At 51.0% G+C, this 14,161-nt stretch overlaps 1 protein-coding gene across 15 annotated transcripts in view; it reads right to left on the bottom strand.

Moving 5' to 3' along the window:
• Positions 1 to 5,424: 5,424 nt before the first annotated feature.
• The window catches only part of WDFY4 (WDFY family member 4), a 297,261-nt gene continuing 288,524 nt past the window's right edge, over positions 5,425 to 14,161 (bottom strand). For 13 of the 15 annotated variants that reach the window (XM_021943264.2, XM_031652346.1, XM_009214408.4 and 10 more), the window contains 5 exons: positions 13,221 to 13,400; positions 11,286 to 11,468; positions 9,860 to 9,944; positions 6,904 to 7,015; positions 5,425 to 5,870 (listed from right to left, as the gene is read on the bottom strand). In XM_021943264.2, the coding sequence (XP_021798956.2) occupies positions 5,804 to 5,870; positions 6,904 to 7,015; positions 9,860 to 9,944; positions 11,286 to 11,468; positions 13,221 to 13,400 (627 nt within the window). In that variant the 3' untranslated portion in view covers positions 5,425 to 5,803. Of the gene's footprint in view, positions 5,871 to 6,903; positions 7,016 to 9,859; positions 9,945 to 11,285; positions 11,469 to 11,622; positions 11,700 to 13,220; positions 13,401 to 14,161 lie in introns of all 15 variants that reach the window. The other 2 variants (XR_004176998.1, XR_002524268.2) reach the window with 2 other exon arrangements.

Genomic DNA, 14,161 nt, shown 5'->3' with positions numbered 1-14,161 from the left:
TAGACAAGTCCCTTCCTTTCTCTGGACCCTGGCTTCCACATGTGCAAAGTGCAGTGTTAGAGGGTCTATGTGTCTCCTGATGGCCAGAGACTCTGGAAAGTTATGTTTCAGGCATCTGTGTCCAGACAGCCTCTCTCCATCAGGCTCACAGCGTGGCTGGGAACAGGTATGCAGTGAATCCTTGTTAAATACTAGTGGATACATGAATGAAGAATGAATGAATGAATGAATGAATGAATGAATGAATGAACAACCGCTTGGATGGATAGTTAAGATAAAGTCACCACACTGATTTTAGTGAAAATCCATTAGTGCTTAAAGCCTGGGCAAAGGCCACAGGGATGCAAAGTGTGTGCTGCATGACTTGGTGGCACATTCCACTTCCAAGTCATCATAGAGTTGTGTATTTATAGTGGTGCATTTCTGGCAAAAGGCAGTAAAATGTCGTGGACAAGTGGGGTCTCCATATGAACTGGTTTTGGGGCAGAGATCTCAAATCAGGATACAACAGTGTTCTTTGAGCCGTCAGGGTCTCGGGGGAAGGACGCAATTTGGAGGGTCTTCCTGTTTACTAAGAAAGTCATGAAGGTGCTTCAGGCAGCATCCAATAAGAGAACAATTGGAAACAACACAATCACATGTGAGCTTGCCCACACACACACACACACACACACACACACACCCTGATCTGGGTATGGGATGTGGATGTGCACCCAAGAACTTACTAAAGCAAAACTGATTTTAGCTTAGAGAGATTTGATTTTATGCTAAACAAATTTCATCAGGATTTTCATATGAAGAGCCTATTCCTCCCCATATGTGCCCTGCTTGGCTGCATTTTAATGTGGTTAAATCCAATCTTTGAGTTCTCTGTAGGCCCCATGACTGGGTTCTCAGGATACGACTCTCAGCTGCTGACTGAGTTTGGGGGAGGAAGTTGCTGTCACAGGGGCTTCCAGAGGACTGAACTTCTCTCCCAGGATCCCTGAGCTCAAAGGAATGGAAGAAGACCCATGTGGGGTAGGGGCTGTGGTTCCCATGGGGTCGTCATGGAGGTACACAGAAAGCCCTGGAAACTTTGTCAGTGGCACAGAGAGCCCCACATGGTCCCTCCAAGAGCTTCTGCTGTTGAATTTCAGTTCATTGAATACAAGCAATTCGTGGGTCACACACTGAGTACTTATGCGTCTCCCAGGCCTGCTGACAAAGCACCATCCTTCCTGCACCTAAGAGGTCCAGGGAGCAGGACGGCCAGACTCAGCAAACGCAAATGCAAGACACCTGGGAAAAGTTGAATCTCTGATGAGCAGCGACTACTTTGTTAGCATAAGTATGACCCAGTCTGGCCAGGCCTGTCCAGGTGGAGAGATGGGCACAGCTTTAGTGTGCGGCCCGCCTTGTGGGTGAACTCACGTCCCAGAGGGACTCCAGCATGCCTGGATGCTGGTCTCAGGCAAGCACAGTGGTGCCCGAGATCCCTGATTTCCTGGGTACCCGCAGTGGGAAGGATGCCCATCAGTCACCCTGGGCTGCCCTTCCCTGGCCTCTTAGAGGATGTGGAAAATGCAGAGAGGCCCGAGATGAGTGTTCCATGAGAGGACTTCTGCTGGGGGAGAGCGGGGCATGGCTGTTGTCTAGGAGCTGAGCTCAGAAGTGAAAAGTGAGTGGGCTATGGGGGTCTCTGACCCCAGAGGCTGGGGAAGCCCCTCACAGGCCATTTGTCCTGAGACTACAGGGTGGGCAGCAATGCCTGCCTCCATCCTCACCCCAGCCTGCTGCTGTCAGTGCTGGAGTTCCTCCAAACCCAGTGGGGACTCCGGGACCTGTGCTCCCTGGGAGAGGGTGACACGTGCAGCCTGAGGCTTCTGCTCCCCATGAGCAGGCACAAAGTCTGTGGGCCTGGGGGAGCCTGAGAGCTGGACCTTCTTTCCTGGACATTTCTGAAGAAGCACAATTGAAGCGTGCCTGGCCTGCTCCAGCCTGGTTAGCCCTGGGCGCAGGGCCTGCCGGGTCTTGCGCCTGCTGTCCCGTGTTCTCTGTGTCCCAGGCTCAGGGTTCCTCCATCCCCAGCGCTCTGGCACAGGGATTGGCTGAGCAAGAAAAACACTGGTGAGTGAAGCAGCCAAGAGCTTGTGTCACAGCAGAATAGGCAGTCTGTTGTTTGCCTCATCCACTGTTATTTTATTTTATTATAAAATAAGAAGATATGGTATTACTCTCCCGAGGAGCCCCGAGGTAGATACCAGGATCCCATTTCACAGATGCAGAAGCTGCGGCCAAGGTTGGCGAAAGTGTGGAGCTGGGCCTGACGCTCAGGCAGCCTGGCCTCCTTCTTACCCACTCACTGTGCATATGCCTGTCCTCCTGTCTCGGCCTCTAGATACCATGCGGTGCTGGGACGGGTCCCCCAGTCCCCACTGGACTTGGTGTGCTGGTGAGGCTGGTGTCGGCATGGTCCTACTCCTGGGCCCCAGGCTGGCTGTGCCCCTGGCTTCTTCCCTGGCTACCTCAGCTGTGGGCCTGGGCACTGAGCCTGTTCTCTCCTCTCCCTGCACTCCAGGCCTCTGCCCTGGGCTCCCTCAACCACTGACAGCTGTCAGGAGCCCCAACCCTGCTGGCCAGACATCGTAGACCAGTTGGGTCAGCAGGCGACTCCTGTCATTGGAGGTGCCCAGAGCTTTTGGAGCCTGGGCCTCACTTGCCCCCGGCGCTTTCCTCTGCAGCCACATCCATGCTTGACTGCCCCCTGCCCTCGCCTCCGGCAGTGGACTCTGCTTCCGACGCTTTGGGAGTCTATAGCAGGGCCACATCTGTGCGGGCCAAAGGGTGCATGTGCTGTCTCCAGGGTTTCGGTGCAGAGCGGCTTCCCTCCTCCCTGCAAAGTGAGCTAATCCTGGAGGACCCCACCGGAGCAGCCCAGCATGGAGCTGTCTCCTGCAGCCTCCCCAGCTCCTCCATGGGCATTCTCACCCACAGCCTGTCCCTGATTCACAGATGCCTCTAAAGCTTCCAGCTTCTGACAACGGCGTTCACGGTTTCACCACAAACTCCCAAGCTCCTGGCTTCGTCCCCTGTCATTTCCTGGGCCTGGGGCATGACATTTACAGTTTCCTCTCATTAGTCTCACTTCTTCACTCCATTTTGCTTCACCCTGCCCATGGAAGGGCTGCTGCTTGACCTTGCCATCCCAGGACCACCTGTTCTGACATATCTGCCACCAAGACTCATTCATTCGTCTACATGTCCGTTTACTTGGCCGACTCTTGGGGGGCACCTTCTGGGAGCTGGCATGAGGAATGCAGCTCTGTGGGTGGGCAGCCACATTTGCCAGCCTCACTTGCACTCACTCCATCCAGTAACCAGAGTCTACCCCACAGCCAGGAGCAGCAGCCTCATCTTGTGCTGCTCCTCATCAACCCCCTCAGCCTCATCCCTTGTGCCCTTGTCCATTCTTCTTCACACCCCCAGCCTGACTCACCCTGCACCTTTGCCGATGCAGCCTGGTCTTCCTGCAAACCCATCTGTCTGTCTCAGCAGGTTCCAGGCCTGGCTCCAGGGCTACCTCCTTCAGCCAGTGCCATAGGCAGCTGAATTGTGTCCCTGGAGCGGTTCTATGTTGACATCCTAACCCCCAGTACCTCCAAATGTGACTGTACTTGGAGACAGTTGAAATGGGGTCATATGGGTGGGCCCTAATCCCATATGACTGGCATCCTTATAAGCGGAGATGAGGACAGAGATGTGCACAGAGGACAGCCGAGGTGAGGACGCAGGGAGAAGGTGGTTGACTGCAAACCAAGAGAAAGGCCTCAAAAGAAACCAACCCTGTGACACCTTGATCTTGGGCTTCCAGCCTCCAGAACTGTGAAGAAATGAATTTCTGTTTAATATTGTTATGGCAGCCCCACCCGACTGATAGAGCTGACTGTCCCCTCTGCCTTCCCTAGGGCCTGAGATGTCCATTTTCGTCCTTTCACCTCAAGTCACATTTGTTTGCAGACACCGCATCCCTAGGACCCCAGAAATAGGACCCAACACTGTCTCCTCATTTTCCCTGTGATTTGAGGGGAAGAAGAGGCAAAAACACTTAAATGAAGGAGTTGAAGACAGCCTTTTGGCCAGCAGACCTTGTCAGCCCTGGGTAATGCTGTGATGTATTTTGAAAAATGCCAGCAGACTCAGCCTTGATATTTATGACCCTGCTTCTTGGCCTTCGTGGGGAGTGGTGCGCTCTGCTCTTAAATTTATGGTCCTTCAGTGCAGTCCCAGACCAACCAGGGGATTGCAAATGGGCTGTCTGCTAATAGCGTGTGCAGACGGTGTGGGAGGTGGTGTGATCCTTGGCACTGGGGTCAGACACAAGCGTTTCTCACCCGGGGAGGGGTGCTCCGGACCTGAGAAGGGTCTCCTTCATCTTCTCCTTTGCAAAGCCTCAGAGTTTACAGAGGAATCAGAGTATCCTAACCATCTCTCACTATTTTTGACATGGCTGCACACCAGTTCTACTTTCTTAATATTTATCTTTTAATCAACTTGTTGCCCCCTGGAGGCCAGATGACCCACAGGGCATAAGACATGAAGTGCACATTCCTGCTATCCCTAGGCCCGGGCTAAATTAGGTGAGGACCCCCTTCAGGGCCTTTGCAGAGTTTGGAGACATGAGGAAGATCAGGATCCCCACCTGGCCCCTGGAAGGGAGATCTCTGAAAGAGGAATTGAAGCTTGCAAGCTTAATCTCCCCAAGTCCCTGTGTGTCCACCTGAGCTTGACTTTATTAAAAAGGCAGCTGGATTTCCTTTTGAGGAGCTCTGCAAATCTTGGAGTGAGGAGGAGACATTAGAGTGAGGGTGAGACCTCTGGTGCCCAACGACCAATCCCAGAATAACCCAAGCACTAGAAGGTACTGGAATTCCTCAGAGGGGCATGAGTAACTAACCCACCTGCCATACATTTTCAGGTGGAAAACAAAAGTCACACAGCAGTGCAGGTTTCTCCAGGAAGAACTGCAGCTCAGAAGCGGAGTGTGGACCAGGGCCCTGGGAAGAGACTGCTGAGCCAAGAGCTGGCTGGAACCCCTGTCTGTTGCAGGCTGTGGAGATGGGGGTGGGTGTGTCACCAAAGCAGGTGTATCACCCCAGGCCATCCTCCCTGAGTCTGCCATGGGCAGCACCCACAGCCATGTCCTGTGGCTTAGAGGCGGAGCCTTCTTCACAGTGGCCCCTCACTTCTCAGGCCCCTACACTATGGGCAAGTGGGGGAAGAGCCAGTGTCCAAGATGGAAGACGGGTAGGGGCTGGGTGAGGCTGTGCAGGCGGATGTGCTTCCCTGAAGCCTTCCTGCCTTTCTCAGGACAGAAACACAAACACTTAGAAAGGCAGCATTGTAAGTGAAATAGAGTGGCAATTTAAAACTCAAGAGCCCTTCTGCATTTAGAACATAGTTGCTTTAATAAAATAAAGACAATACAATAATTTCCAGTAAGCAACCCCATCTCTTTTTTTTCAGTGCAATAGCCCTTAATAAGGTGAGTCATCTGTAATTTCGTGTGCAACTGGGCATCACCAAGTCATAGTTTCCAGAGTGCTGCTCAGCCCTCCGAGTGTGTGCGCTCATCTTTTTCATAGAATTCCCATGGGTCATGGAGAAGGTTGGGGTGTAGAGCTCTGAAGCAGAGGCCCTTCCTTGAGAGTTGTGGTGAGGGAGGCCCTGGGGGTTTCCTCTGTAGGCAGAGCTCAGGCCCCAGTCACCTCTGCCGCCCTCAGCCTGGCACTGCAGTGCCAGAGCCTCTGCTGCCTCTCTCTTCCTATCCATCTGCAGACCAGCAGAATATTCTCCCCTTCTCATCACCAACCAGGAGTTTAGTCTGGTTTCTTGGGAAGAGAAAGAAAAGACAAGAACGTTAGCGGGACAGGACGACTTGTCCTCGCCAGCACGCGGGATATTGCAACTCTGGGACTCTATCCAGTGCCCAGCAGAGCTTGCCCCTGGCCTAATTTCTCCTGAGGCAGGGGAGGTAGTGGGAGGAATGGAGAAGGTTTCCACTTGGGGGAGGGGAGAGCATTTGAGCTGTGAGGGTGGTGGCTCCCACAGCACTGTGGGGAAGCTCAGGCCCCAGGGAGCAGGACGAGGCCCTGCCTCTCTCCAGTGCCTCCAGATGAGTCTCCTGTCCCGCCAGAGATATAGCTAGGACCAGGGCAGAACAAATGGCAAATTATCTGCAAAAAGTGCGGCTCTGGCCCTACCACCATGCCCACCCCACCCCACTCTACCCCACCCAGCATCTAAAACACTGTGTAGTGCCCCCACCAAGAACGCCAGAACAGCCCACGCCACGCCAGGGAGGGAAGAAGGAAGGCCAGCTTTGCAAGGTCAGCGACCCCTGAGGCTGCACCTCCCGGTGTGTACAAGGATGTTAATGACAGTAACCACCTCCATGGGTTACTGCGAGTCAAATAACGGGTATGAAGTGTCGGGACTGACGCTTGGCTATGCTACAGCAGCTAAGAGCCCTCAGAAGGCACTTTCTGTTAATGAAGGATAATCATCACACCAAATGTTACAGTCGGCAGTGGAACTCAGGGGAAAAGGCTCTCTTTAGGATAAAATTACAAAACAATAGACTTCTACCTCTTGGATTTCTTAATTAATGTATGGATATTCAAGAGCAAGATTGCAAGGGCATGTGTGAGTTAAAAGCAAAACAAACAACAACAACAAAACCCTGAAAAACATTTCCTGGGGCTCTACACGGCCACGCAGGCTGCATCCTGTGCTTGGTGGGGCCCGTCCTGGAGTGAGGTGGCCTCCTTGGCCAGGTGGCCTGGACTCAGAGCCACTGGGGCTTTCCTAGAGGTGGCTGCAGTGCCCTCTGCTGGAGACCCAGAGAAACAAGGCCACGCTTACCTGGACACGGCCAGAGCCGTCACCGCGGGGCTGGTTTTGCTGGGCTTCCCTGTCAAAGCAATGCTGACGTCCAGCTCTCGACTCAAGGCCAGGTTCTTCTCCCACTTGTGGCCTGTGTGGAGCATGGGAGAGAAGAGTTAGAACACCAGATCGGCTTCCCACATGCAGTGTGCATCTGCAACACAGGGCCACAAACACATACGCATATATTTATATTTGTGGTCAGCAACTTGTTAAATTGAGGGGGAAATATATTTAATCTTGGCCTGTGCTGTTGCAAAAAGGGCCGTCCCAATTTAATTTGCAGGCGGTGATAGTTACATGTGCTGACGTGCCGCGGTATCCATTGTGTACCAAATTGGATTTGTGTATTATTGCTTTCTAAATTGCATGCCTAGTTCAGCAAAATTGTTCATCAGTGTTTACTGGCTTTATGCTTAATAAGATGCCCCACAATACCTTGCTGCCAGGATGTAATGCAGCCAGTAATTGCCTAGTAAAAATAAATTACATAAAGTCGGCATTATCAACTTATCTTAATCCTCTCATGCCACAACCAATAATTAAATGCTGAGAACGTTTTTTCAAAAAATATAACTCAATGATTGTTACTTCACTCATTTTAATGACTGCATTTGGGGACAGACAGTAATTCCTTCAATGTGAAGGGTGAGATGGAGAGACGCCAGCTGGGTACGTCCCTGTGAGGCCACTTCCTTGGACTTAGGGTAGGAGAGATGATACAGCCCCCACTGTCCTGGGGTGACCACCCATGTGTGCACACAGGCCAAGTGCCAGGAAACGCATGAGGGGTCCAGGTGGGAGAAACCACCTCAAAGCACACCAGGCATTTGTACATTTGTGTACAAATCTAAACAACAAGCTTCTCCCAAGTATTTTTTGTGTACCAGATTGAGTCCAAATCTTTGAGGCAATTCCTGAAATAAATTGTACTCAACTGGGCTGGGCCTTGCTGCAAATGGCAAACAAATGAATTCCAAGCAGAAATTAGATTACATCTTCCCACAAATGCAGTATGCTTAATATCTTCACAGATCTCCTTTCTTGCCCCTTAAAACATTTGAGGGATGCAGTAATATACATGCCAAGAGGACACATATGCAAATATTCACGTGTCATGCCCAATACAGGTCCCTTTCCAACAAAGCAGTTTTGAGCAATATAAGAACAACATGCCTTTTTATTAAAGACCTCCAGCAGTTTAGGCTTGTAAATCTGCACATATTTCAGATTTGTTAACTCTAAACTTCAGCCCAACATGATTATTTGAATATGTCCATGTCATCCTGTCATTTCACATTAATCTTCCCTTGAACTGTAATCACAATCTTGGCAGTCAATCCAATGGGGTGGCAGTGACTTTGGGGTAGACAGAGAGGAAGGATGTGGATCTGGGGCTCCCTGTCAGTCTAAGACCCCCTTAAGTAAGTTTCCTAAAGCCATCAGCTGCTGTGTCCAGAGAGAAAAATCTCTCAAAAGTCTGCAAAAATGGCAACAATGACCTGCATTTGGGGTAGATTCTTGTCTGTGGCTACTATTATTCTCTCATCAGTATTCTACTAGTTAGGATGCACAGGAAGTGTCTCCATTTGACAGAAGACCAGAGAAGTTGCTGTGACAGAGTTGGGTCTAGAACCTCGTTTCCTGCTTTTCACCCTGCTTCTCATTCACTAGACCCCATGACCAATGAGTGCAACCTCACCACAACCTGCAAATCCAATGGCACTGCCAGAACCAACTGAATGGCTCTGAGGTGACTTTCATCCATCCATCCATCCATCCATCCATCCAGCATTCTTTCTCAGACATCCATTTATCAACCATAGGCTTAGCTAATGCCATTAGCTTACTGGGCCCCAGTAGCTTCAAAAGTGGGCATTTGAGTCCAAAACTAAAATGGTGTGCAGTCTCATGCAGGTGTACTAGAAAACTGCTTTGTAAGCAGGCTGGGGAATAAGAGCCTTTCCAAGTGGGAGCAGATATGGGAGGGAGCTTGGCCTCCGCTTTCCAAAGATGTGCTGAGTTGCTTAGAATGCATACACTTCTGTCCTTTCACACTGAGATAGGCTGACTCCTTGTGGTGGTCTCCAAGTACCCTAGAGAAACAGGACCTGCGAACTGATGCAGTTCTTAATCTGCATCTTTGTGATGTTATTGATCTTTTTGATGTTATTGTCCTGGCCCCGCCCAGATTGTCGACAAGGGTCCCCAGGTGTTTTTATCTTGAAGGAAAGGACCCCTAATATAGAGCCTAGGATACACTAGCGGCTGAGCAAATGCCTGTGTGTGCTTGCATGAAGAAGAATCCACAAATGGGTGACTACATGAATCAAAGAGGTGTGGACTGTATTTTAGAAATGAATGAATTGCAAACCTCTACTCTCTTCAGAGGGCAGCCCTCTGAAATCTGGGAAATTCTCTCCTGTGGATGATCACAGGTTCTGGGATGCAGAGCAAACAGGGAGCTAACAGAAGCACTCAGGATGATAGAATTCTAACTTCATGAAAGCGTGTTTGATTGTGAGTCCCAATAAAGATGTCCCAGTTCTGAGCCACAATCTTTTCTGAAGACTGAGCTTGAGGAGGTAATGATGGGGGCGGGGACTAGACAGCTGTGATGGACATGATGCGGTGACAGCTTTGATGGGAGGTTTTCACCTGTGTTCATTATGGAGGGGTTAGTGATGGTGGTTACATTCCAGTATCTATGGTTAGGTTATTCTGAGGCCGTTGTGGCTGTGATGGCGGCAGATGTGAGGATAGTCTGCTTGCTGGGTGACTTCGGGCAAGTCACTGAACCTCTCTGTGCCTCCCTAGGCCTCCCTAGGCTCTGCAGACCTGGGAGGAGCTGCAGCCCTTGGGCTGAGGTGGAGAGAGGGGAGGTGAGGAGGGCAGGGCAAGGCCAGGACAGCCACATCCCTAGCAGGTCAGGTACCTCTTGGGCTTGGAGGCTGAGCCGAGGGTTCCTCTCCTGCTGGCCGTCCAGGAACAGACATCTTCACATCTTCAGTCTTCCAAACCTGCCCCAAAAAAGCAAATGTCTTGGGCTGGGGAGATGATCTTGTCTGCAAGCTCGGAGTGGCCTAGTCAATTTCCTCACACCTAGGGGGGCCCTCAGGGAAGGGATGAAGACATGGCCCCCCTTTCACTTCTGATGTTAATTTACTATCAGGTAAAAGGTTATTTAGGCTCTAGCTTCCTCATGCGGAGGTTTGGCCGATCACAGTTGCACCTTGAATGAGTTTACCCCACCCATGTCCCTAAGTACATCTCATCTATCCCCCCACCACCCTTCACTTGCAGGGATGTGACTCTGCAACCAGTTTATTACCATTTTGCTCAACAAATGCCTTCTTGCCCATAATGCCACCACCTCTAGAGTCCTCCCTCACCCCTGGGCGACTGGGCACCCTCATCTTGTGTCTGGCCCTTGGTGCTAAGCCTGCTTGTGGGAGCCCTGAGGCCAACTCACTCAAAATGGCTTCTCACTCACTGGGTCTGGATTTTATATCACCAAAGGGCAAGGACCAGCCTCCTCTCAAATGATTCCGTGAGCCCCATGCCAGGCTTAGCACAGCACTGGGCCAGTCTAGGAACTCAGTGACCACATTGAATGAATGAGCGCTAAGTGCACAGAAGACCCTCACTCATGCTTTGGGCGGGCCCAGGAGAGTAATATACCTGCAGCTCGGCCACCCCAGGCTCCTCTGGCTGTCCCACCGATGTGGGCCACACCCCACCAAGCCCAGACCAGCCCAGAATGCCCTGCTTTCTGCAGAGGCCACAGACAAAGTCCTGTGAGGGGACTGCCTGGGTATCTCAGCTTGCATGGATGGATGGATGGATGGATGGACGGATACATGGATGGATGAATGGATGGATGGATGGATGGATGGATGGATGGATGGATGAGTGGATGGGTGGATAGGGAGATGGATGGGTAGATGGATGGGTGGGTAGATGAGTAGAGAGATAAATGGGTTGGTGGGTAGATAAATTAGTGGATAGGTGGGCAAGTTCTGTTTGAATGGATGACACAAATATCTCCTTTTAGCACTGGAATATAATCTTTTGCATTTAACCATTCAACTTTTATATGTTGTAACAGTGTTTATTTTAGTGTGTGTGTCTGTGTATGTGTGTGTGCATGTGTGTGTGTGTCTGTGTGTGTAATACTATATATATAATTTTATTTATTTACTCTTTCTCTGGAAAGAACCTACAGCTTCATTTGCTGTAGGTACCTGTTCTGGAATGGTCTCAAATGCAACCTGCAGGTTTGGCCCCCTGGAGGAAGTCAGAAGAATGGAGATGAACACATTTCTTGTGTCATGTCCTCATTCTGCCCAAGACACACCTACCCGGACCATGCCGTCTTGACTCCCGGTGATGATGATCTGGCTTGTGTCCCAAGCTGGGCCCTCTATCAGGCAGCAGCAGGTTATGGCTCCTTCTGGGCCCCAGGCTGTGGTGATGCTGGCCAGGGGCTGTCCATTGACATTCCACAGGGACAAGTGTGCTCCCGCACAGGAGACAATGGTGCCCTGTGCAGTGAGAGCTGGTATCACTCTAAGCTGGAGTCACTGCCTGCCCATTAGCCACATACCCAGCTACCCAGTTGGTACACCCAAGTACCCTCAATTTGCCATGCTCTGAAGACCCCCAAGGTACCCCAAGACTTCTTTCCAGCTGACTTACAGGTCTGCTGTGTTTTCACACAGTTGTAAATTCTGGCTTCTTTTCATACTGCAGTCATGTGCTTGGATACTTCTTTCCTGGCAGAAGGCACCTGGCTCACCCTCAGGCTCCTCCCAGATCCCACTCCCCAGCCACACCCTGACTGCCACAGAAGATCCAGCCTGAAGGGCAGCCCTGGCTTTGGACACACAACTTATACCTGGTTGGCCAGCCCTGCCCCATAAAGAAGTTTTAGATGCCACCTGGTGGAGGGCAGGGTACAGAGGTTCCAATGACTGCACGTGGCTCATAAGCTTGTGCAATGTCCCTGAAGAGGGAATTTCTGAGGAGAAATTTCCCCATTGTATCTCCTGATATGCTCACATTTGAGTCTTTGCTCCTCAAGTCCTGTCTATTCTGTAGTGGCCACTGTCACCGAGGCCCTGGGGCCATCCCTTTGAGCCTTGCCCTAATCACAGAACGGATGTATGAGGCTCAGTGCCCCTCCATATCCCCCTGGGCTGGGATCCATTGTAGAATTTCCAGAATTGTTAGGGATGGTCTGTCTGAGGCCAGGGACCATGTCTGATACTTCTCTGCCCCACACCCAGCAAGCACAGACTGAAATCAGTTGGCTGCAGGACAACTTGTCCTGGTACCAGGCTTGTCTGGGGTCTAGAGACACAATTCCTGATGGGTTTTATATTCTCCCAGGTGAAGGCTTCATGCCTTCTTCCATACATCAACCCATCCATCCATTCACCCACCATCTACCAATCCATTATCCATTTCATCCATCTTTCCATCCCTTTATCTGCTCATTTATCCATCCATCCATCCATCCACTCATCTATCCACCCATCCATCCACTCATCTATCCACCCATCCATCCATGTCTTCATCCATCCACCCATGCATCAACTGAGCTACGTCTCCATCCACCCACCCATTCACACTCCATCTACTCATCTAACATTGAATCCAGTTTTGAATTCAAGCCCACCTGGAGCACCACTTTCAGCAAAAATTGGAACCAGGAAGCTCCTATATCATCCTTCCTCTTTTGAGCCCTCTGCCCATTTTATTTATGCCCTGGGCCCCTTAGGTTTTCTGTGAGCAGATGCAGAAACCTCTGCATCCTCAGGGAACCCCATATCCCATGACAGGGCTTTGGTCTGGAAGAAATTTCAAACCAATAAATTGATCTCCCTCATCTTTGTTAGCCAGTATGGAAGGACAGGCAGAGAAGCTTGCACTGCCATGAAGACCAAACACCTGCCAAGTCAACACTGATTTGAAGGTAAAGAGCTAAATGAGTCAGCCACATCTAGCAAAACCCTCACTAAAAACCAGTCTTTCTGCTGCAGCACCCTGGTGCCTGCAGCAGAGCAGACACCTCCCACTGTCCCCATCACCAGAGGGAGGAAAGTAAAGAAGCGGACATTGAAGCTAGACCTGGGTGCTGCACATGAGATCTACAGCGACTGTTCCACACACATGGGGCCCTCTCAACATTCTGGGGTGGCCAGAGTCTCTGTGTCTCTGGGCTTTCTCCTGAGTGTTGTACTCCATGCTACTGCGAAGGTGAGGACACGGACACTGAGAAATGGGAGCCTTACTGAGACATCGCTGATGGCGACGGCTGAGATGCCCTCCCGATGCATGGGCAGGCGGGTCACATGGGTGAGGTGGTCCAGGTCCCACAGGATACAGGTGCAGTCCTGGGAGCCACTCACCAGGAGGCTGAAGGTGACTGATGCTGCCAGGCATGTGACAGCCTGTGTGTGTCCATACAAGGCCTGGGGACAGAGACTCGCAGGTTAGGAGAAGGACCCTCAATTCAGCTACTTTGGAGAATTCTTCACCCTCCCTATACAGCTGGGCCCTAGATAAGGAAATGAGGATTCTGAGTGAGTCAGTGATTCCCAAGTCTGTTGTCTGTGCGGCTGGGGGTGTGTGCATGTGCGTGTCCATGACTAGCCTCTTCATTTCATTCATCTCAGGGGCAGAGGCTCTGCTGGGGAGAAACAACAACTTTTTTACTTATAACTCAACCAGAGACTAGCCACATCTGGATGTTTTGTGCTGCCCTACATCTGTCTTGAACCTGGGAGCAGTTCATGTCACTATTTTTTTTTGAGATGGAGTCTTGCTCTGTCGCCTAGGTTGGAGTGCAATGGCATGATCTCGGCTCACTGCAACCTTTGCCTCCCAGGTACAAGCAATTCTTTTGCCTCAGCCTCTCAAGTAGCTGGGATTACAGGCGCCTGCCACCACGCCTGGCTAATGTTTTGTATTTTTAGTGGAGATGGGGTTTTACCATGTTGGCCAGGCTGGTCTTGAACTCCTGACCTCAAGTGATCCACCTGCCTTGGCCTCCCAAATGCTGGGATTACAAGTGTGAGCCACCACACCTGGCCAGTTCATGTTGCAATCAACATACAAAGCACTGTTGGCAAACTGTGGTGCCCACACCAGCAGGTTCAGTAGCAGCAGGTAGCCCGTTAGAATGCAAATTCTTGGGTTCTACCCCAAGTCTCCTGAATCAGAAACACTGGGG

This window comes from Papio anubis, chromosome 11 (genome assembly GCF_008728515.1).
Source record: "Papio anubis isolate 15944 chromosome 11, Panubis1.0, whole genome shotgun sequence".
Lineage (NCBI taxonomy): Eukaryota > Metazoa > Chordata > Mammalia > Primates > Cercopithecidae > Papio > Papio anubis.
The sequence above is the reverse complement of the archived record's forward strand: the minus strand, read 5'-3'. Positions and strand labels throughout refer to the sequence as shown.